At 33.2% G+C, this 26116-nt stretch overlaps 1 protein-coding gene across 5 annotated transcripts in view; it reads right to left on the reverse strand.

Moving 5' to 3' along the window:
* The window catches only part of LOC106793645 (RNA-binding protein Musashi homolog Rbp6), a 549523-nt gene that overhangs the window by 14695 nt on the left and 508712 nt on the right, over positions 1-26116 (reverse strand). For 4 of the 5 annotated variants that reach the window (XM_014760790.1, XM_014760772.1, XM_014760806.1 and 1 more), the window contains 4 exons: positions 24933-25015; positions 24185-24269; positions 18056-18088; positions 16847-16930 (listed from right to left, as the gene is read on the reverse strand). In XM_014760790.1, the coding sequence (XP_014616276.1) occupies positions 16847-16930; positions 18056-18088; positions 24185-24269; positions 24933-25015 (285 nt within the window). Of the gene's footprint in view, positions 1-1103; positions 1176-16846; positions 16931-18055; positions 18089-24184; positions 24270-24932; positions 25016-26116 lie in introns of all 5 variants that reach the window. The other variant, XM_014760781.1, reaches the window with a different exon arrangement.

Below are 26116 nucleotides of genomic sequence, written 5' to 3' on the forward strand. Positions count from 1 at the left end.
CCCCCTTCTTTCCCCCCTATCCCTTTTCGCGCGAGTTGACAGTATCGCTAACGTACGTTTGATTTTCATTAAGGTAATGATTAATCGTTCAGGAGGAACAACGAACAAATTGGATGCACAACTAACATTCGACGTTCTGTATATCCTAAGCATTCCATAAGAGAATATTACATATATATATATTATTATTATTATGATGATGAGATGATGAATATTATTATATATATATATATATAAATATAGAGGTATATACGAAAAATTGAATAAAAAAACTATTGCCAACAATGCTCGAACTATGGGTACTTAAAAGAACTAATTGGCAACAACGGCAAACGACTCGTATCCAATTAATTAAGTACGTATATAAGGTGGAACGTGATATAAGGTTGGTGTTTGTTCGTATAACATGTAAGTGTTATATTGTCAAGTGTATTTTACCCTTAATTCTGACAAACATTATTCAAGGTAGAATCGATACGAATGATATCGTGTTATCCGAAAAAATTCGTTAACTTGTTCGGTACTATGTAAAAAATAATAGGCAAGTTTATCGGAATTTAAGGGTCAAAGTAACGAGTATAATTATTTATGTAAAATTAAAGTTATCTTGCGATCGATGAGAGAGTCTGCAGTGATAATAATAATAATAATAATAATAATAAAAGTTTTAATATTAATTATTAAATATTATTAAACAATGTGAACATTTTTTTTATATATCAATGAGAAAATATTATATACAACTAAAGTTTGTAAGATGTAAGATGAAACGTATCAGAGTTAAAAGTTTACTATCAATTTACTCAGGAATAAACTGCATGCACCTCTCAACTACGTGTGTCGCGAAACAACGGCTTTCGTCGGTATCTTGGATGCGTGTTCTTCGAGTACGAAGTGGTGACTGGCAATCCCGATGCTATGGCATTTAGGATACCTGTTTGATGTTGTTGTTGATTGTGTGTATCTGTGTGTGTGTGTGTGTGTGTGTGTATATGCATGGAAAGTGGGTACGTACTACGTACTACGGATTACGGTTACCGTCAACACGAGCGAGAACACGAGAACTTGGTGGAACAACCTGGCACTTTGGGGTTGAAGCTTACCGGTGCAACCCCCGCTGGGACTCACGGATACTCGGCCCACCCTTGGCCCCACCGCGCGGTACACAACCGCTCCTACCCAACAAGAGATATCACCAATCTTTTATATAATATATATATATTTTGATCCACACCTTTCAAACATGATTATTAACTTTTTAAATATATATTTAACACGACAAATATCATTTTTAACTTTAAGGATCTACGAATGAGGAAATAATGGAATACACAAAACTGTCCTTAAATAATTACAACGACGAAACGAATGTGTGTTGTTCGATATGTAACGCGTTGTGTCCACTATCCAAGTGACTAGTCTTTTGATGATTTTTATCAGATAACAAAACTGATTATTTTTTTTCTAACGTTTACGTGATATACAATACAACGTATCGATTGTAATTTAGAACAGTTTCCTATTCCTATGAAAGGCTATGATATTTGGTAATTGTGAGTGCTATCTTATTTGTTTAGTGTGTTGTCATTCTTACAATTAGTAAGAGAATAATAAATTAACGTTCGAATCTCTTGTGAAATATCTTTCGTAACGTACCGATCGTGCTGTGACACCTAGCTCATAATAACTGTGTTTCGACTGAAATATTTCAGTTTATAACATTGTACCGGAAGAATTCGATATTAATTTGATCTTTTTTTTTTTTTTTTTAATTGTAATGCAAGAGAGGAAAAGAATTTCAGGACAATAAAATCCATCATGTTTGTATCGATAATAATTGTCAATTCTTCCAGCACAATAAATTATAGAAGTTTAATCTTCTCTTAATGTAGTTTTTCTCTCGTTTGCGTGGTACTTTTTATTTATTACAGACATTCATTATTTATAATTCTTATTCGTTATAATAATAGAGCTTCAGCGAATAGTTACATTGTGTCGTTAATATGTACGCACATGTAAATAAACTTATCCTTTCATTTAGCTCCAAAATGATTTCTGATGGACATTAAGTATTATTATGTTATTGAGTACCCATAAAACGTTTACAAAACTTTCGCGATTGCACGTTTTGTTTTGTCAGTTTTATAAATGATTTTTCATTGGTTTCTTTTTTTTTTTTTAATCATATTATCATCACCTCGATGTTAATCATTAATTTATGATAAATCACCCAAACTTTGACCGATCATTCGTTAAATTATAAACATTAATGCCAAAGAGTTATTCTTTTCGCCAACGCATTCGCAATTAAATAGCATGTTACGTATCATGAGAAAAAATATACATATATATATATATATATATATATATATATATATATATATTATTTATATACGAATTATGATACATTATCAATTAAGACTTTCTGTAGAAGAAAACTCGAAGTTCATCATAACCTGAGAAATTTGTATAAGCGATCGTGATAAACGAATCGCATCAAATCACTGACCCAAATTGACATTATATTCACATAATTTATTCCGTAACGTCGAAAATATAATCAAATGGTATAATATATTTTTAGTTTGTAGATAAAATTTGAAACACGCGCGCTTACGATTATAGATAAATATTAATAAAGATTAAATACTTATTATATGTTAATTTCAATAAATTGATTACCATTGACACACTTTTCGATCGATCACGAAAAGTATAATAAGTATATAAATAATAAGATTAATTTAGAAATGTTAAAATACTCGCAAAAATTTCATAATAATTGCGTTATCATCCTGGACGGTATTATAGTAAATACACACATACATATATATATCCAATGTAAAGATTTCTTCGAGTATTCTTGTCCAAAATTTAGAATTTGTTAATACGCGTTTATTGATGGCTCAAAGAATAACAACCTCGACGTAAATCACTAAAAATGTAAAACAAGATTTGATCGGCACAAAGTTTATTTCGTTTCTTTTTTTGTTTTGTTTTTTGGGCAATATATTTCATCCAATCCCACGCGCGATCACAGCGATATAACAACAATCTTACGAATAGCAACAATCAGACCATAGCTCGATAACGTTAACCGCGCCGTTTATTTTATTTTTGTTTTTATTTTTACATGCCAACGAAATATATATAAATATTGAAAAATATCTATACCGGTGATAAAAAAAAGAGCTTCGTCGAGAAACAAAAAGGCAAAAACATTATTTGCGAACGATAGAAAGAAATTAGAACAAACGATATTTGGAATAAAAATATTGTTCGGAAATCGTTGTGCAATTATTTCGTGAATATACACCATGTCTATTTATTATTATTATTATTATTATTATTATTATTATTATTATTATTATTATTATTATTATTATTATTATATCAATATATGTGTCTTTATAGTTGTTGGTGTGACGGTGACGTTAACGCGAACGAACTATAGCTGCGCATAAAAGTATCAATAATATTGTTTTGTTTTTTTCTTTTTCTTTTTTTTTTTTTTCTTTAAGCATCAAGTGTTATTAACAAATGTATAAGCTCAGGACAGATGTGCGGCCTTTTTTTTTTCTTTTATTTTTTTTTTTTCATTTCTGCATACTCTCTCCCAGCGACATAATAAATTGTCATGCACAAATTCTTAGCGTTTTAACTTATTCGTTTCGTTTATATTTCATCATTATTACTTTTTTTTTTGTTTTATTTTAATTTAATTTTATTTATTTATTTATTTATTTATTATTAATTATTTTCGTCGTTTTTTTTTTCTTTCCTCATTCTTTCCATTGTTCATTTGTACGAGCTGGCCTTCGCTCTATAGCGAAAATTAATTCATTTAAGCGATTGTAATTTGATTGCTCCGTCGAATGAATTTTATTTTCATTTGATAATAATAATCTTAGCATCATGGAGGGGGTAAAGGACGGACAACACGGTCGTCGTCGTCCTTTCTTATTACATAAGTAACTCTCGACGTGACCATTTAAAAAGTTTTTATTTCAAAACTCTCTTGATATTCCCTTATTTTAACGGTTTCGGGGAAAAATCGTTCCGGTCATTTTTCTTTCTATTCTTTTTTCTTTTTGTTTGTTCCTTCAAAAAACAGACAACTCGAAAAAACAGAACAGAAATCGAATCACAGCTTTTTCGTAAACATGATCTGCTATAACGGGAAAAATAGAGAGAGAGAGAGACAGACAGACAGACAGACAGAGAGAGAGAGAAAGGGTTGGAATTTATTTATATTTTGGGGAAGGAATGTGACTCGTAAAAAAGGATCCGAACATAGAGCAAGAAGAATATTATTTTTTTTTTTCAATCCCATAAAGATAAAACAAATGTGTACATTTCTTTATCTTTGTTTTTTTTTTTTCAAAGTTTCTTTGACAAGTCATGAATATTTTCTTGCTTCTTTGATTTTACTCGGTATAATATCACAGGACATAACAGAGGAGAAGAAATATTGGATATTGGACAGGCGTATATATATAGATATAATAGCTAAGAGAAAACACGAGGGAATATAACGTGTCAGAAAAAGCACAATTTTGTTGCTAATGATCTTTGGGCGGTTCGTTTCAATACAATTATTCGTCTCTTACTACGAGGATTGGTACTCTTTTTCTTACATTTTTACTTTCGCCTAATTCTTTGGCTTAATGTCTTATTCTATGATTAGTATTATTTTATTTTGCTTTGGATTAAAAGACAAATGTGTGCTTGGACATCGACATCATGACGATACTTTTTTTATCATAATTGTCGAAATTTCTTTATCGAACTTTGCACTTGACGTTTGCGTTTGCATCAATATATCGATGTACTCCTATTAAAATGTTTCGAATTTAAAGAAAACGTATTAAGAATATGATAGTAGTTTTAATTCAAAGAAATATATCGTTTAAATTAAAACAAAAATCAAAGAACAATGAAATTTCAATTAATTGCAAATAGGAACACACACGTGTGTTCATTTTGTTTTGGGACAATATAAGTTTAAATATACTTATGGTAATTAAATCAAATCGATTTTGAACTTACGTGCTTATTGAAATCGAATTGAATTATAATTTGCTAGAAATCCTAATGACAAACAGTTATAAACGCATTCATGGCTCGACTAATTAGGCATCGGCAGGATGTTTCGGTCCAAACACAGAGAAACTCCTCTATCGTTTAATATCTAGACGACCTACACTAAATGTTTTCGATTAAGGTGTTTTAGCTTATAGAGATTACATAGAACGTGACTACATTTCAACCACTACAAAGATCAACGATCTACGAGAGAAAGAGAGAAATAGATAAAAAGGGTTTGATTAAAAATTAGGAAGTTTTGTTTTTTTTTTTGTGTGTCGCAGAAAAATAGAATTAGAAACGCCATTTGTGGTTTCTTCGTATTTTCTTTCTTTTTCTTTTTCTTTTCTTTTTTGTTATTTTTTTTTGTTTTGTTTCTTATATGTTTTTAACGACAGGATAGATGGGAAGAACAAGTGTTGGAAGGGAAATTTTCAAAGGAAGATGCGGATAATTTGTAATAGGATATAGTATAAGGACCGTTATTAATCATGGATGTCTAATACAATTATCAGTTTAAAAGTTTTAAATCTTCTCTATGTGAAATTTTTTTTGCGTAAACTGGCACCTCAATTTTATGGCATTACCCTTCGCAAAAACAACTACCATCGCACACACACACACACACACACACACACACACGCACAATCTCTACTAACAAATCTATATTATATTTTATGTGCTTTTAGCAAATTTATTTGTATATTTTCCCTTCCCCTTCGCACACACGCATAACGCGACAAAGAGATTAAGAATTTTCTTGACACAAGTTTTTACTTATGTTATTGCTTGCCTATACGAATGATAATAATAGATAATATATTGATGTAACGAGACTGCTGGCAAGGCTTTTCGCGATTTAACGTATCCAATATGATAGAAATTTTTGATACCCATCGATTGAACGATACTATAATCAAAATAATAATAATAATAATAAAAAAAAAGGAATAAATACTACGACTGCGTATATCTCATCTCATCCATGATAATAAATATAATACGTTATTTTAACGAAACAAAACGGTTGCTGCTAACCTAAATTAGCTATCTTCTAATGAAACATTTGAATAAAAAAATAATGTAGAGCTCGTTCTTTAAAATACACGCGCCAGGTGTGCCGTACGAGAAGGTTTAAATCTAAGCTGTTAATTAACAGTAGACGCGCGCTATTTTACATATGAAAATTAATATGATTAATCCCTTTTTTTCGTGTAGCTTTTTTATTCAAATGAGTCTGCGTAGTAGTAACCTTGCCAGTGGGCATCCTAGATTCGGACGTGCATTTCCTTTTTTTTCTTTTTTTTTTTTTTTTTTATATTATTCACTTTTTCACTTTTCTCAAAATGGTAATGCAGGCAATATTGTATGTGCATACATACATCTTTAAAAGATAGAAATAGAGAGAAAGGGAAATAGGAAGATGAACAGAACGCGGCGAGAGAAAGTGCGAGAATCAAATTTTGAGTAATGGTTTTTTCTCTTTTTCCTTTCTATTTCTTTTTTTTTTTTATTCCAAAAAAGTACGCGTATGCTCTCTCTCTATGTTTACTTTTCGTACCACTTTCTCTCAATTTCTTTTACGTTTTCAGTGTGTAATTTTGTGTAAGTTTTCCTCTTTTTTCTCTTTTCTTTTTTTTTTTTTATCTTGCATTTCTTCCATTCAATATCTTCGATGAGCCATCATGAAGATGATGCCTTCAGAAATATTCGCTGGAAAGCTTCATTTTACGCAAAATTTCTCTTTTTTTTTTTTATTTTTTCAAAGATATTCTTTCTTCAGTTTAATGTGTGTGTGTGTGTCGTGTTTGTGTGTGTTACGTGTAATTACATAGAGACGTGCATGGTAAACGTGTGCATTTATGAGCGTGTTTATATATATGTGTATTAATGTTTTATATTATATGTAATATTACTTTTGTTGTGTACGCGTGTGTCGATTTTTTCTTTTTTCTTTTTTTTTTTGTTTACACTTATTTGATGTTATTGCAATACCTAATGGAATGGGGGTAGAGGCAGTCGACGCTTTGCTTGACGAAGGACCACTGAGTTTGCCAGCCATGCGTCTGTGAACATTTTCGTATAACTTCCGATCAAGAGATCCACGTATAAGAACTGGACGTTTTTCATTTTTTAGATTGAACGTTAAATATTTCTTCTTACGTAGAGAAGACATAATTAACAGAAATAGATTGGGTTGTTTTATTGTATTTTTCTTTTTCTTTTTTTTTTTGGGGAGGATAATTCTGATCAACATTCAGCGTTGGGGAAGATCATAATACACTTCGTTGCATTTATTGCATTTACTGCATTGTCTGCTGCTTCTTTTTTTTATACACTATACTTTTCTTTTCTTTTTTTTTTTTCTTTATTTTTATTTTATTATTCTACCACTTACCCAACACTGTATAGGACAAACAAAGAAAATTTCGATAACATAATTTCGAGTTATCTAGAGCTTGCGTTAAAGTCACGTGGCACGATGTGGCGGGGCGATGAATTGAAATATTATTTGTGCTCGTTACATTCGAAATATTACAGCAGAGATAAAATATTACGACGAGCTGTGACCCCTCCCCTAATATCTTCACTATATTCTACTTGTCACTAGACTATTTCTGCAAGCTCCAATTTTGAAAAAATTTCATCATTTTCACAGAGAATATATATATATTGAAACGTTGTATGAGCTTATAAGATTGAGCATATTTAAAAAAAAAAAAAGAATTAAAAAGAAATAAGAAGTATTCGAAAAAATCGTTTTACTCGAGATTGATATATTTGAATAATTTTACACGGGTGATTTGGTCGCTTATAGGACACCCCTTTTTTCATTTTCGTTTATATTACTTCTTTTTTTTCTTTTTTCATATTAATATCATATCTTTATTATGTACAATATTTGTGATAAATTTTGTTCGTAGTTTGTCATCTATCTAGATTTCATCTTTTCTTTTTTTATTTTCTCGTCACCCTTTTAAGAATATACCTTTTCCCTAGTTAAATGGACGTTTTAGCATAGACATCGAAGAAAGAAGAAAAATCGTTTGCCTTTAAAAAAAAAAAAGAAAAAGAACAGATCGAAGTAAAACGGCACGAATAAATGTAAATTGAAACATAGTCCGATGAAAATAAAAATGTACGCGTATCTCCATGGAGGATTGAAGAAGAAGGTCCGTAAAAACGAGCGGGGCGTAAGATAACAATAGAATATTTTACGATTCGGTGAACAATTATTGTACTATACCATATAAAAAAAAAATAAAAAAAGAAGAAAGAAAAACGTGTTAAACGAAACACACGGTGAAATATATTTTCGGGGAACTATGCACGGGGTATTCGCATGGTTCGGTCAACGTATATATCAATGTTTTTTTTTTTTTACATCAAAATTGCGTGAATCTTCGCTCGGTGGCGTGCGTTTTTCCTTTCCTTTCCTTTTTTTTTTTTTGTTCCTCGATATTTCAGATCGATCGAACTTTTTTGATTACAGAATGGAAAAAAAAATCTAGTAGCACAGTGTTGTAGCACAGTTATTATTTTGAAAACGGTGTCGGGTGTGTGATCGGTAATATTAACGATTATTGAAAATATCCGCAAAATTGTCTCTGAACGGAATTAAATATCGTATACGATCTAATTTAATAACGTAATATGCCGTGAGCGGTAGTAAAACGGATGATGATGATGATGATGATGGTGATGCCGCGGCGTTATCTTGTAGCCCTTTTATTCAAATATTCAGAACATTTGATGATGAATCACCGTTGTAAAAGTGAATATATTATATATCGTTTAATCAATAGGAAATACCAATTTCAACAAATATGTGAACAATATTAAATTTACATCCTCTGCGTATTATTGTATACATATATATATATATATGTATTATAATCTTTACTTTGTTATTTATAATTAATGAATGTGTGCTTTTGCGCGCGCGAGCACGCACGCGAGTACACAAGTTCTGTATATATGTATGCATGTATGTATGTATATTCGTGGTGGACATATTACGAATTTTTATATGAAAATTAACCGTTGTATGAAAACGAACGGTTTGGCGGCCATTTATTTTCATTAATTAACGTATTAATGATTTAAATGAGAATTTTTTTCTTTTTTTTTTTTTTTTTTCTTCGAGGAAGAAAACTTTTTGCCAACGCGTTAAAACTTTCACACGCGCGTCAGAGTAAAATTTATAATTCTAGGCACACACACACACACACACATATATATATATATAGTCCGCATCGAACGACTGTACAATATGGTTATGTACAGAGATATATCGCGAGGGAATTCTTCCCACCTAGCCAGAGACACGTTAAATGTCATTTCGTTCTTTTACTCGCATTTTCCGCCAATTTATCTATCATCAGACGCGTATCGTTTCACTGACAACTATTATAGCGTGCGCGGAGACAGCAAATTTTAATGGCAACGCACAATTTCATCGTGATCTTTTGTTTTTTTGTTTTTTAAACCGATTGACACGCGCGCGCGCGCACACACGATTATCGTACTCAACGGTGTAACAAAAAATATAATTATTTTTGTCGTCATATCTCTAATAGAAAATAATTTTCATTTTTTAATAACATAATCATAGGAAATTATTCTTGTCCCATGTAATCGATTGACACCTATACAATTTTTTAATATTTAACTTATATATATCATCGATACATTGAGGAATAAAAATAATAACAAATAAAAGATGGTATAATTCAAAACGTGAAAAAGTAATAAAGAGAAAGAAGATAAAAAAAATCATGAACGGAGGAAGAACACGAGTGTTAGTTAAAAAAAAGAAAAAAATCGAGACTAGCTCGAGGGCAACGAAGAGGTACAATAACCCTTGGCACCCTTCGTATCCTATCCCTTTCTTTCCTCCCTTCTTCCTACTCTTTTTCTATTTCTCTTTCACACAGCAGTACCCGTTTCATGGTAACGGAAACCGACAATTTATTACATGGCGCAACGAGCGCGCATGGTAACACGTTACGTTAATGACTATGAAATACGATGGTGCCCCTTTTCTTTTCTTTTTTTTCTTTTTTTTTTTTAACACAAGTTCTTACCACCGAGCTTTCTCTTTTCACAATTGCAGTTTACCAATCGAATTCTCTTCGTGATTTCGAATCATCCCTTCAAAAATTATCCCTTATTATTTTCTTTTTAATAAATAAATGAGATTGTTTCTTATTTAAAATTTTTTAATACCGGATTTTTATAATAAAAAGTTAATGCGCGAAACAATTTCCTCCTAATTTTTGCACAATTTCGAATTCGTTCAATAAAAAAAAAAAAAAGAAAAGAAAAACATATAAAATAAAGTGGTTTCGAAAAGAGAAAAGTACAAAAAGCACGCGTACGCGCGTCGAAAGTTCGAGAAAATAATAGAAATTAATCGATCGATTAAAATTTCTCAATCCCACGCAAGAACATGCCGTGCCGTGCCCGGCTCGCCTGTGGTGCCGATTGTTTTGCCCGACAGGCTTTTCAATTTGCAAAGAGAACGCGAATAAATATCGACACGATCAGACTGTCTCGAACAAAATAGAAGCTTCCGATTGGTTAGGCTAGTTCTTCCCTAAAAACGTTTTATACCGATTGCATTTCAAACTTTTCCTCTCTATTTTATTTCTTTCCTTTTTTTCGTCTCTTTTTTTCTTTTTTTCGTTTGCGTGAAGGGTTCCTTTTTTTTTATTAGCACGAGAGACACATCGAAAACAAATGCTTTAGGTTCGCTTTTGTCAACGAGAGAATTTCTATCGCATATATCGAGATAGGTAATAAATTTTCAACGTGTTTTATATAAACACGTAGAAACAAAACTTTTGCAGTTGGACATTGAATATCGGTGGGATAAGGGTGAATATCGGTGATACGAAAAATATATACATCCGAACGAATACAGGTAATTTAACGACTCATTCTAGTTTCACGAATTCTTTTCTTACGAAGGCTTATGATCGATAACATTTGTTTTATTATTTTTGTAATATATATCGAGATCAAAAATAAAAAGAAATAAAATAAAAAGAAATAAAATAAAAAGAAATTATAATATAAAAAATAAAGAAAATATTTAGAAAATAATAAAAATCTTTTTATACTTGTAATAAGTTTACTAAAGTCCATCAAAAATCGGTAACAATTAGAAAAATCAAAAAAATAAAAAGATAAAGAAATTCCTTTTTTCGAATTGTGTCGCGCTCTAATTCTGATACTATTGAAAAAGTGTTGTCGTTGTCGACTAACTCGTATCATTTTGAAACCTCTGTATTCGGGAATAGTAAAAGGAAAGACTCGTTATCGCAATTATCATCCGTAGTCGTAGTTCGTAGTCGTTACGGTGTCTATTCAAGCAGTATTATCCCGACACAAGGAGTTATATATATGTATGGAAAACGCTGAATCTCGTTAGTTGTCACGAGAAAAGAGAACGCCGACAGGAAGAAGGGAATAAGAGAAAATTTCCCTATCTTCTTACGAAGATGGATTCCTTGCTAGTTCAGCATTTTACGAGACGTTACTCGCGGTACTGCGTACACGGGCAAATAGGATAGTATCATTCTATCTCTTTCTTTATTTTTTCCCATTCTCTTATTATAGTTTCCTTTTTTATTTTTATTTCTTTTTTTTAGATCACACACTCCATAAAACGGATATTCGCGTTTAATATCGCAAATCACGTTGCTTACGTACGTTAATATATTATATAGAGTTTTGTTTTTCATTTATTTATTTATTTTTCCATTCGTACTTTTTTTCTCTTAACAGTTCCGTTACTTTAGATATTGTTTTAATGATTTCGGGTAATATTCTCAGGTTTTTCAACATCGTCAATGTTGTTCGGTAATGATTCTGTACTCTGCAGAGTAGCCGTGTAGCGATGTATCTCCGACAGCTATGGGTGATAGTCCCATGACACCTGAAAGTACCATCAACCCCCTGGACCTTTCATTTTCATCTTTTTAATTGTTTTTCAGGTTTGCGATCGATGTTCTTTCGTTTAATCGGTTTTTTTTGGTCTTACGCTTTTCTTTTATATTTTTTCGTTCTCTTGGTTCAAAAAAATCTTCAACATGCAACTTTAACTGGCGGGTTTAAAGCTTTGTTACTATTTTTATTTTATATATTTGAAATTAGTTAAATTAAATCACGTGAAAATTTAAATTAAGTTGGATAATTTAAGTAGGTTAAATTTAAGTGTAGGATAAACTGCGAGTACACAATGTCATCTCGATTTCTAGTTCCTCCGAGCTTTAAAAAAAGTCCAATTTTTCGTCATCAAAAGTATCCCATACGCGGTTAGAACACAAAGAACGTTTCGCTCCTAGACGAATGTTTTTTCGGACGTTTGAGGATAATATCTGTGGACGTGTTCAAAAATGGGGATTAGTTTTTTTTTTCCTTTTGTTTTAAATAATGATCAATCATCATCGCGAAACAGAATCCTTTATCCATTTTTCTACGGCCATGCCTCGTGAACCATGCGTACAGCAACATATTTAATTTCGGCAACTCGAATTCGTTATTGCCATATTATACGATTGAATTATTAAAATAATTGAAATAATAATTTCTGTTGTTGGGAAATGAAAATTGATTGATTGGAGAAAGGAATCGTCAATGTAGAAAAATTATACAAGACGAATGTGGAAACAGCATTGAGTTCTCATCTGAGATCAGAGGGATGCTGGATAAAATACTCGGGGAGGGTTGGTAACGGAAGATGGAGGAGGAGGAGAGGCTTTCTAGGAAGTACAAACGTCCGAAAAACATTGTGCATTATTTATGAGTTTTTTCCCACCCTTATTCGCGTTTCGAGGATTGTCAGTAGGTAATAGTAGTACGTACACGATCGAAGCACTCGGAGGAACTATCGGTTGACTAGCTTGCTATGTTTGGTAAATAGCATGATCGTCGAAGTTACCAAAATAAAATTCTTGCTTGAAAAAAGGAATTGAAAGAAAACAATTTCCGATTTATTGAAAAAGCTACGAATTTAAATGAGTAAATGTTTCAGCAATGAGACAAACGATACAAGTAATATTTTCTTTTTTTTCTTTCTTGTTTTTATTTATTTTTTTTTTCAAATAGAACCAATATATTTTTGGTTATTCGTAAAAGAAAAAATTGTCATCGATGACTGAATGACGCTTGATCGTCGCAGTTTATCCGTTACAATCACTGGGGATACTTGTTATTACTTTTCTTTAGAACATGCTCGAAATACAAGAAAATAATTACGCGTTGTACGAGCTTTGTACAAGTACTCTGATGGGGATAGTACAATCGCTTCAAGGCAACCAAACTTTTAGAAAACTACTACTCCTCTTTTTCTCGAGAAAAACTTGGATAAAGTAGAACAAAGAAAGATACTCTCTACTGGTTAAGTAAAACGAAATAAAAAAAAAAAACGGAAGGGCACGAAAGAGAAAATTTAATAAAAAGAAATGGACAGAAAGTAAGAGAGACTGGAGAAAAAAAAAACAAAAAAGGATAACACACGAAAATGGTCAGACGTCGAAGAAAAAAAAGGGGACAAATGTGTGTGTTTGTGTGTGCATAATAGTTGGACGTGAACAGTAGGGTCCGAATAGTACATAAAAAAAAAAAGAATTATGAGATTGGTGGATTGGAAAGTGAAACTTTCTTTTCGGTGATAATAATTTGAAGAGCCAATACAACCACAAGAAGTACACGAGGTTATATTATATTCTACCGATTTCCTATTTTTCTTCGGAAAGGTATCCTTTCACCCATCCCACTCCTAGCATTTATCAAAAATTCCTTACGTAATCAAAAGCCTATCGAGAGGAGACACGTACACGACCAAATGAACTTCGATTTATCAAGATTCTAGTCACCGAAGTGTTCATAAATAACGTCAAGAAAAAGAAAGAAAGAAAATATAACGAAGAAAATGAAAAAGAAAGCAAACGATTGGACACGTAAATCGAAGAAAAAGTTGAGGGTGGGACTGGGGTTGGGGGTCTTGAACGAAGTCGCGAATTTCCGAGAGACACGAATTGTACTTTCCCATTCATCGTGATAATTCGAAAGTTACGCAGTCAGGGCGGAAGAAGAGAGGGCGGGGGGAGGGGAGGGGTGGGCTTGGCTAACTCGACGATCGAATCGAAAAAAAAGGGCAATTTAAATCTTTAGTATAATATACATATATATATATATATAGCTATATAGTGACGATTCCCATTTCGAGGTTCCTCCTCGTGACGAGATGTTTCAGCATTTTTCATTTTGAGTTCGAATCGAGGTCTCGGAGTGCACTTGACCCCGAAACTCAAAAATCTGTATGTCTGTCGACTACTAGCCCCAACAATCAGCATACTTTTTGATTTCTATCGTTTCTGGGTATCGGAGATAGAGAAACGCATACTTTTTATCAAACATTTCCTATTAATAACCAAACGTTTACACGCGTATCGTCTAGATTTGTGTGTGTGTGTGAGAAAGAGATACAGAGAGAGAGAGAGAGAGTGAGGGATAGACAGAAAAATGCATCTTTCTTTCGTTTAACATTGGCAATAAATATTCTTTTTATCTCATTTTCATTATCCATCGATTTTTTTTCCTCCCCTCTCTCTCTTTCTATCTCAATCTCTCTATCCTGTTCTATCGTTAACTCCGACTTGATATTAACAATGTCATTTTACCCTATTCTGCGTTCCCCTTAATTAATTTTAAATTGCGATCGATCTCATTATCTGCCCCGGAGACTTTAGCCTAACTTAAGCAAAATCAATTTCTGTGTAATACTTGTGAAACTTTCAACTACGGTATAATAATTTAGAACGCGGTATTAAACTCGTTATTATAGTAAAAATCAATTTTTCTCAACGCATTGGTGATTTTCGTATCAATTTTGTGTTACTTAATACTAATCTTTTGTTAAAGTGTTTTATAAATAAAATAATGTAAGTATACCTGATGATCTTAAATAGGAATTACCCTATTTGTTATTCGAAAAGAAATTTATGAAAAATCATTATTTTACATTTCTTTTTGTCATCAAATCATCGTGTTTACTAATATAAAGTCGTGGTTATTTTTGGGGGTTTTTCTTTTATAGAAATTACGTTCGAAGATTATACGAATACGTTATTATCACGAAAAGTCAATTGAGTACGATGATCGTGTCGTTAATTTCGTTGTCGCTCGCTAAAAAAAAATAGAAATAAGAATAACCCAAAAGTAAAAGAACAAGAGAAAAATTCAGTAGAAATCATTTTGTAAAATTATTATTATTTCAATATATACTGTCTCCTCGTACACACGTTTATCGATAATTATCAACGCGTTAAATAACTCCTATAGTGATTTGTACAAATTCCACCCCCCCCTCCTCCCACCCGCCCATTAGTTTTCTGGGTAACATTCAATCATAAACGAGATACTTCCATGCGAAAACATCATTGCATCGTTGTAATGTCATAGAAGTAGAGTAAATATCGACTAAAATGACCCTGTAACGTGTAAAATCTTTTTTTTTTGTTTCTTTTATGAGAAGAAGTCAAAACCCAGAACGACGTTGTCATCGTTATTTAATTATTTTTTATTTATTCAAATAATAATAACAAAACGAGATCTTTTGCTTTCACACAAGCCTAATGCATCGAAAATCTAATTTAAACGAATGAATATATATTGGACGATATTAATAATATCTTTAGCGATTTTTGACGTGTACGCACATGCACATACGGTTATTGTGCACCTTCTCTCTCTTTCTTCTTTATCAAGAAAAATCTGAACTCCCTATATATATATATATATATATTATATTTTCCGTCACACTTTTATTAGCTAAAACGAGAATACAACGTTATCCGTGATAATATCACGGATTTTCGAGCGTCATTTTATGTTTTCTTTTTCTACTTCTTCTTCTTCTTCTTTCTTATCTCAGACAGTATATCGTCATAAAGATCGAATAGCAAAACGATTTCTAAAAATGTTGAAGATACTTGTAAAGAGCTTCGGGCCATCCCTTTTCGTAAATCTCCTATAATATACTCTATATACCTCAAGGGCTTGCTTGGGTTGCGTCTAGTAGGGAAAGACCTTTTTTTTCATTTCTTTTCTTACCAAAAAGATGATCTTTGCCTTCCGGAAAATGAAAACGAAGAAAAGGAATAAAAGTATATACGAGCGAGTATTTTTACGGGGAAAATCGGATCGATAACACACGCACACGCGATACGTCGGTGTAGATTATTTTGCTTCACTTACGTTTGAAATTATATTCGTGTATCTTCGAGATTAGATAATGAGAAAATGGGATAGACAAGACAAGACAAGACAAGACAGACGGACAGACAAACAGACAGAGAAAGAGAGAGAAAGAGAGAGAGAGAGAGAGAAAAAGAGAGACAACGTTCGTACTTGGCTCTACTAAATCCACGCGCAACAAGGCTTCCGGCACGATGGGTGATCATAGTAGTAGTAATAGTAGTAGTATTATGGTGTGATGATGACGATATAGCACGATTAGTTTGTAGCGATGGATTAGTGTGCGCATAGCATCTTGATTCATTATTAAATAAGTTAGTTCACAGAGGCATGGCGTTGTAGAGGTCCAAATTGGGATGGTAAAATAGGGGCGTTGGGGTAGGTGGATTGTGGTGGGGTGCGGGTTGTGCCTGTATGAGGTTCAAGTTCAGGTTCAGGGGCGCGATGTGGGCCGCATTATGGTGGTTAAGGTGGTTAAGGCTAAGGTGGTTACCTGTCGGGTAGGGTAGTCCGAAACTAGGGTACCCAGAATAACCGCGGCTTGCCGCGTATGCCGCGTATGCCGCTGCTGAGAAACCTGTGAACAGATAAATCAATTTTGTTAAAAACTTTTCAACATCTTTTATGCCTTCAATTTTTATTTCTTTTATATTTTCTTTTTTTATATATATATAGGCGTTTTCCGTAGATAAGAATGCCGAGGAAGAACTAGCAATGACTGATTTTCGGCTTTGACGGTAACATATATATATATATATGATCTCTCTCGATAGAGACTCTGTAAAAGAAGTAACGTTGAAAACGTTTTATTATAACCCCCCTCCCCTATACCCCAGTCCTCATTCTTTTACTTCCCTACAAGAGAAAGTGATTCTATGCTCAATTATTTACGATGTATAACAAACAACAACAAAAAGTGCATCTTTCAAATGTGTCTGTGCCATTCACATTATTGAAGACGTGTCAACGAAAATGTAGGTCGGATTGATGAACATTGATTTATCATTCGATCGTTCCATTATAATGCTTATAACGCGTATACCAGAGATAGGTACCTCTATATTAATAACATTTTCTTTTTTAGCCCCTTTTACGATTCTACTACAATCTGATGGCTACGTACGCAATCATTCAATCATCGTGAATGCGTATCGACGTATGCATGCAAATGGAAAGCGACCAACCACCACCCAGTTGAAACGTGATATTCGATAAATATCCAGTAGATATTGAAACATGCATAGAGTGTCATCGTCGTTCATCCACATTTTACTGACGTTTACGACGTATTCTTCTCTTTATCATATTCAAAGTGTTCGCTAGGAAAACCTATCCACCCTTTTCTCCCCCTCCCCCTTCCTCCCCACCAATATTCGTATAATATCTATTCGTCTACTTTCTCTATTGAATATATCTGACCAATATAAATGTTACTAAATATTTCGAAAAAGTTATTGTATCCATATTGAGGTATATATCAATATACAATATTTATTTTTGAATTTTAAATAAAGGAGATTTTTTTTGTTCAACTGGGGAATATTTGAAAAAATCCTTTTCGTCAATTTATTCGAGTCACATCTATACACGACCACGAATTACATTTACGTATACGAAATAAATTTAACATACTTTCGATTAAACTATTTATGAGAATAAAATTAACAGTGTATATTTATTATTCTAGATATTTTATACTCACCTTCTGGTATAGCTCCCACGGACCACATAAAATCTATAAGAGAAAACGAAAGTCGATTATAATATTTGAATGGAATCGTTAAATGTATTTTTCAATGTGTTTCATTTTTGTCATTCTTTTCCCTTCGAATTGTTTTCAATTTTGTTAGTACAACGTCTCTTTGACTTTTACGATCGTAATTTCTGCAACCAACGTGGACAAAAAATATTGACTTGACCGAGAAACAATGACATTTAATGACGTGTTATTCATTTTTTCTTTTTCTCTTTTTTCATCGAAAGTGAAAGTCCGTTTTTAGGATAACGTTTCATTCGTTCACTTCCATCGTTACGTCATTTTAACGAATATCAATTTGTCCATTCAATATTTTTCTCCGAGCAGGCAAAGGTATGCATAAAGACACTTAAAATATGTACATGGATATAAGTCAAGTATTAAAGCGAAGCGTTGCAGAAATTCGTCGGAAGAATAAACGATTGGAATATAACGTATGACTAGGTTGATCAAACGATAAGTGTTGTTTATGTAAAAAAAAAAAAAAAAATAAAAAAAAAAATGTATATATATATAGATATATGTATGAAAAAGGATTAGAAGCTTTTCTAGGTTAGACAGTATAGATAAAAAGAAGAAGAAGAAGAAGAAATGTATATATGTATATATGTAGATATATATATATATATATATACATACATATATAAATAGAGAAAGAGAAGAGAAAAAGTGAAAGAAAGAATAGTGAAAAAGTAGAAGAAGAAAGAAACAGAAAAAAGGGAAAGAGAAAAATGCATCCATGAAATTTCATAATTTGATACTAATTTAAAGACCACACAACTAAGATTCTGGCTATGTATATATGTATATCGCATTGTCTATATAGCGCGACTAAATTGTGTAATAAGGTACTAGTAACTACTACGCGCGGCCGATAGGTATTTTCAATCTACGACAAAATAAACCCTCCTATGATCTATGGTTATTGTAGCCTTTAAAGGTATTAGTTAATCAGTTACCGTTAAGTAATATTTGCTAGGCTGACTATATAGCTTATTAGATATCGACTAAGGGTCGGCAATTTGTCAAGCATTTATGGCGGACAAAACGGTCGAACACCGTTTATTATTCCTTTTCTTAAATGGAATACGAATGAATTTTTCTATTATAGATCGAATTCTGTCTGCCACGTGATGTAAAACCTATTGCCGACGCTACTACCACATTTATATTGACGATACAATATTTATAAAAATAACACCGACCACAATACTACACTACTTACTATTCTAGTGTTCATATCGACGTTGCTCTCACAATATTACGCAGATGGAAAAGTATAAGAGCGTTTATTATTCTAGCCATTAAGATACACTGATACATATTAATAGTATTAGTGATTTTTGTTTCCGTACCTAATGTCTTTCTACCGGGCTGGTTTTGATTGCGTCAAGCGCACGATTTTTTTGGTTTTTTTTTTTTTGGTTTTTTTTTCTTTACATTTTCTTTTTCTTTTTTCTTTTTCTTTTTCTTTTTCTCTCGACATCGTCATTTTCTTTGACTCTTATTTTTTATGTTTTTGGTGTTTTTATCTTTTTCCGTTCTTTTTTTTTTTTTCTTTTTTTCTTTTTTTTCTTTCAATAAATTGAACAACAATAAGTTTAGCATATAAATTAACTATTTCGAGCGTTAACCCTCGCATTATATATAATTACCATTAAAATTTCTTCAAATGTTATATTAGATAGATAGATAAGATAGATAGATATTTATATATTAATTTCTTAATATATGTATATATGTATATATATATATAATATTGAAATATATAGGAGATTTATGCGTACTATACATAAATATTATATGTGCAATTAATACACTGCAACGAATGTATATTTCCCAAGTAATATATTTATGTATACGTGTACTTTCTCAGATGCAACAAAACGATTCCACATAGAGCAGACGTTTATGTACGATATTAACATTAATAGTCTCTCTCTCTCTCTCTCTCTCTCCCTCTCTCTCTCGTTATTGCTCTCTCAAAAATTTATAGTGCGAATGATACGCATTACGCTTGAGATTATCAGTCGCCAATCGATTAACATTCGATATTTCAATGTCGATAGCTATTGCTATTACACGAAATTTATCGAGTTAGTCTTTAAAAGAGACAATTTTTCCTTTGAGATAGTACCGTCCAAATGGTTTGTCTCGAGAAAGAAATATTTCTTTTTTATGGAAATAGTCTATATGACAGAGGCAAAGAAACGCTTTGATCGATGGGTGTTGTTGTGCTTCACCACCACACCTCGTATTAGTTGGACATTTTCTTTTGTCGTCGTATTTTTAAGACACAAAACCAAAATCCGGCCCAAATAAGCATTTTACAGAGTGAACAGAAATGAAACCGCATGTTAAAATCTGGTCTACTTACGAAACTGACAGTGTTGCGCCTCTCAGGCAAAGTACGTACTTTCTAGGACACACGTCTCACGCATTATTATTAAGGTAAATGATGCTATATAGTTTTAGAACTGTTAATTACTGTGTAATGTGTATATAATAGAAGGTTTAAAGAGGTAAGGAATCAGGTAGCGGAATAAGAAGTTGGAATAGGATTTGTTAGGGAGCATGTTAACGTGAAGCAAAAGTTTTGAGGAGGATGTAAGGGTACAACAGGAGGTATATGGATAAAGGATGTAAGGATTAAGGGTAGAGAGTGTTGGTAATGGTAAAGGTCCAGGATACAGGTATAGACACGTATACGTAAGATATATATTTAGTGTGTATATCCTATAGAGAGGTATAATATTACTTGGCTATGTAACGTAGCTTGTTAAGTAGAGGTACAATGTAATAGGTCTCATTAAAGCCGCTGGCAATATGTATTCTCGGTGGAAGATGTACATATGTTTCTCATTTCTTGCTTCCCGTAATAATCGGTCCTTCTCGAACGGTGAACATCAAACGTGACCGTGAGGTATGATAACGAGCTATAAGATAAGAGAAAAGGAAACTCGTAGAGGCAGCGTAAGGATATGACAGTTAAATCCGTTTAATTTCATTTCCGTTCGAGATGGTTTTACGTATATAAATATATATATATGTATATATAGGTGTATGTATATATACGATTATCCAACCATTTTGAGAAACGCTCGCAGACGAAGAATGATGCATGATCTTCCACGAAGAAGTACCTAAAATATATTTCTAATCTAACGATATTATAGTGGCTCCTCAAAAAAGCTAATAGTTCACTAGTAGTCTCAACGGTAGGAACGTATACATAGTATAGTAATTCGCCAAAAAATTATTCGCTCTAACTAATCGAACCTAAATCGCCTAAATCTCTCGAATAAATAAAACTAAGGTTTGTAACAACACAAATGTTTACCTAATTACCTAGATATGTATAGGTATATATATATATATGTAGATAATATGTATATATAGATATAGAAGACATACTTCGATATGTATAACTGTAAGGTCTATTACAAAAAACTATAAGGTGTAATGCGGCTCTCACAAAATATATCGATATTAATATCAAATACTATGGCGTTATACCAAATAGGTAAATACAAAACAATATAATAATAATACGTATATATAATTTGCCGTTTATCTAGATTGGATTTAGGTACGTATGTGTATAAGTATATTTATATATATATGTTTTATCATATACTTATATGATTCTATCCGTGTATATGTTGGATAATTTTTCAACGTAATTCATTTTGAAATAGATACATATACTGACGGATAGTTCGGACCTCGCGGCTTATTTTCATTTTTCTTCTCGAATTCTCGTACGTCGTAAATGGAATACACGTAATTATTTTTCGTTCCAGTTTTTTACTTTTCTATTCTTTACTTTTCTTTCTTTCTTTATTTATTTATTTATTTACTTATCATCGGAATCTTTTTCTCATTTTATTATTTCTTTTCTTTATTTTCTTTTCTTTCGATATTATGAAATTTCATGAAGTTATAGCGAAAAATATTTTGAAAGGCGCGACGAATGAGAAGTGCTTATTTTTCGACCACCATTTGCCGAGGGCTATTAATTAATTAATATGCTTATTCGCCTTTCGCCATATCAATTTTTTCGCGATGAAAAATAAAACAACATTTAGATAAAAAGGCTTTTCACCTTTGGAGTTGTCAATGTAACACACTAGGCGTGCCGCTACCTGGGAATGTATATATATATATATATATATATATATATTTATTTATATATATATATTCATCGAATACGAGCGTGGAGCGATTATCTCGACATTGGGCGCCATCGCTTTCGAAAGCCTAAGCTTTCAGTTTAGATTTTCTCTCTTGGAAAATATAATATAAGCCACTTCTTTGTAATAATCAACGACTTGCTGTCGATAATCGTTTGATTCGCAACGCTAGGATCTACCGTGAATTGACATTCGACAATTTTTATTATATATTATACTTTCGCGAAAAGGAAATTATACTTTCTCTTCCGTACTCCTTTGATTGTTATTATTATTATTATTAATTTTTATTAAACGTAATAATGACAAAGAAAATTAATGAATTGTTCTTTTTTTTGGGGTATACGAGCTGATTAATTTTATCGAACTATTTATCTTGTTAACGAGAGAAAAATTATAAACAAATAATGCTGTTAAAAATGAGAAATCATTTATGAAGCTTAAAATGAAACACGCAATAACAGGGAGGGGTGATGTCGTATTCATTTCCGGAGAGTAGTCGTCGAATCAAATCGTGTTTCATTTTATTACGGAGTCAACGGAAAGGAAAGTCAATTCCCTTAGGGGAAATACGACTTTGGCCGCGTACTATCGAACGTTGTCTATCGAAACGAATTCTCGTCTATTTTCTAGAGATTTGAACACTTCTTCCTTATTGTCCTACTTCTGCGTTACTAACCCAACTACAAAATCACTACCAGTCTTTCGCGTTGTATTTGTCTCGTTGCTAACTACGTTACTCTTTGGCTACTTGAAAATGAGGCCCCGTGGTTGATCATCAAGTTACGTCAAAGTCGAAATCTACTAACTTTTTGCTACGAATTACTTTTATCTTTTTATTCTTTATTATTTAATTTATTTTTTTCTTTGCATTTAAATTGCACTAAGATCACAGTTTTACCGAACTGAACTTCTCGAACGGCTCACACGCGAGAATAATTTCTTGCCCCGATATACGAAACGAGGATTATTTCTTTCTAAACTACGATATTATTGCACTTTCCGATATGTCAACGATGCCTAGCGCTACTACATTAATTCGTTGGAAGATAAATCGCAGATATAACTACAGTATATTAGTACTTTCGATTAAATCATTTATTTCTTTGTTCGAGGAAAAAACAAAGACGAGATGATATCTAGGAGAGTGGGGAATGTATACGAAGTAACGTAACAACAACGGACGTATCCGATTAATTAAATAAAATGCATTTAAACTTTCGCAGTGGACAAAAATGATATACTCACGATCAATTAAAAAAAAACGTATCGAATAATCGAAGATATCAATAAAAATGTCATATAACTAAAAGAAAAGATTTGACATACTAGGTTGCGAAAAGTCCAAAAATATGTTAAATAATATTGTATAGTCCACTGCGATCGAGAGAGCGTGTCATGATTGTTCATTGCGGCCTTGATAATGGGGTAAGTATTGTGGGTCATAGACCAATGGTCGGAATGGGATGATAAACAGCGCCCATGTCGAGTCCCTGCACGCCCAAAAGATCGCTCATAGAATAAGTCAAAGTGGCTGCACGGGATGCGGCTGCCGCGGCGACCGGATGGGGCCTGTAGGAGGCAGCAGCGGCAGCGGCAGCCGCTGCGGCCAATGCCCGTTTGACATCGTAAACGGCCGCAGCAGTGGATGCGGCCGCAGCCGGATTCCCGGCCCCGGCCGCGTATTGGTAGGTAGCGGCGGCGCTCGGTGCAGCGGTGGCTACGATTGGCGTCAGCAAGTGGTGGTGGGGGGTACCAGCGGTAGCTGCCGCGGCAGCGTGTGCGGCCGCCGCGGCTGCTGTTGCCGCTGTACCAGTCGGGAGGGGATACGGCGCGTAACGATAGGTGGTGGGAGTGGGTGTCGCGACCATCACCAACTCACCGTATGCACCTCTGCCAGCCGCTCGTGTCTTCGCCAGGTTCGCCGGGAGCATCACTTCCTTCGGCTGTGCTTTCTTGCATTCGACCTTGAAAGTTCCATCCCCCATTTTTAACCTTCCTTTATATCCTCTTTTCTTTTTTTTTTTTTATCGCCACTACTGGCCATTACTATTAACTATGTTATACTGATGTTAGTAGTTTTTTTTTTCTTTTTTACTAAGTTCAAGTAAGAATGTAACCATGCATGACACTATTTAGACAAATTTTAACCTCAACAACAAATGTTCTTTTATAGATTTTATTAATTAAATAATTTATTTTATATTTTGAAAAAGTTCTATTCTTACTTGAATATGGTACCCTTTTCAGATAGCATCAATCATTTTCGTAATCGTTTTAAAATCGAAACGTATTAATGAAAATGTTCGTTATAAGATCTTTACTCTATGATAGAATACGTTTCTAAAGAGATCTTATCGTTTTTGCTACGCGTTTGATCTAATTGAGCTTGCACCCTTGTTCTCTTGCATGAACGTCAAATGCAAATAGAACCACCGACGCGGTCCTTTTCTTCTCGATTATATGGAAAATTAATTCTGCTAGAAGACGTATTCGCCCACGGTGAGGGAAAAGCAAATACTGTTTGATGCCACCTGTGCGGGTATATGTTGGACGAGGAAAGAAGAAGAGTATATTTCTTCGACCAATGAGATGAATAAAATTTCTTAATTTACAGATCGACGACTAACCATTTTGTTGTTAATCTCGTGGAAATGAATCTCACAGACTTTGTCGACCACGTCCTCGCTTTGAAATGTGACGAAGCCAAAACCTGAAACAAACAAATTATAACCGATTGATGAGTAAAAGTGTTTGTAATAGAAAAATAATCGGGTTACATGTTAACAAAATTAAGTTTGACGATCAACGATTGGTCGTCAAGAAAAGAAAAATATCATCAATTTGGTCAAAAACAATTTATGTATACGATTTTCTATAATAATTATTTTATTCATAGACGAGAACAAATGGCTAAAGGGAACTGCAGCAAGAAAGATATCAGCCAAAAGTCGTAACTTAATCAAGTATCAAGGGTTATTAAAAACTTTGCATTGCTCTCCGGGCGATTTTAATCTCGACCCCATTGTGCCGTGCTTGCTTCTCTTTCAGCTAGTAATTCTGACTCGAGTTATTCGCGTAGTGCGAGTTATACGAATACGGTGCGTGGTGTGATTCAAGATAAGCGGAAGTTAGTTTCCTTAGTGTAAGAAACTCGGACTAAAATTATAGGAATCTTAAGAGGCTACGAGGGAATGGAAACTCTAGAATCTTGGGTAGCTTAGTGGTTAGAATACCACACGCGAAAAGCAGGGGGTCTTTTCGAATTTGGCCCCAGTCAAAATCCATTTTACATGATATAACTTGAAAAACTTCTGAACAATATACATTTATATCAAATTTGGGTTTAGACAATAATCTAAAAGTACATTTGTCAAGTATAGTATCACATTGGTCTGACATACGTTATTCACTTTAAGAGCTTTATATCACAATCCCCATGGGCAAGGGATTGAGATACGCCTAATCAGCGTATTCTCATAGAGAACTACCAGTGTGTTGAAAGCTGTAGGGCCAACAATCTCCCTAGTAGGAGTAAGACACTTCCACAATTTCTACCGACTCAGCAGGCGGTGTCCGAACTAATGGTGCGCAGGTCACCCAACGGGATCATGGAGGATTCCTTGCCAACTTGATTAGACATACTACTGTCTCTACGAGTTCTGCTCATGATCGAGACAGAGGTCGAAATCCCTGCGGGCAACCCCCGAATCCTCGTGATACCAGTTAAAATCAATGGTTAAATCTTCCTAACTTTCTCTACTACTAATCGAAGTCCCGTACTTCTACCAATATTGACTCCCCAGCACTTCGG

This window comes from Polistes canadensis, unplaced genomic scaffold (genome assembly GCF_001313835.1).
Source record: "Polistes canadensis isolate GaletaPanama2010 unplaced genomic scaffold, ASM131383v1 scaffold_1, whole genome shotgun sequence".
Taxonomy (NCBI): Eukaryota; Metazoa; Arthropoda; class Insecta; order Hymenoptera; family Vespidae; genus Polistes; species Polistes canadensis.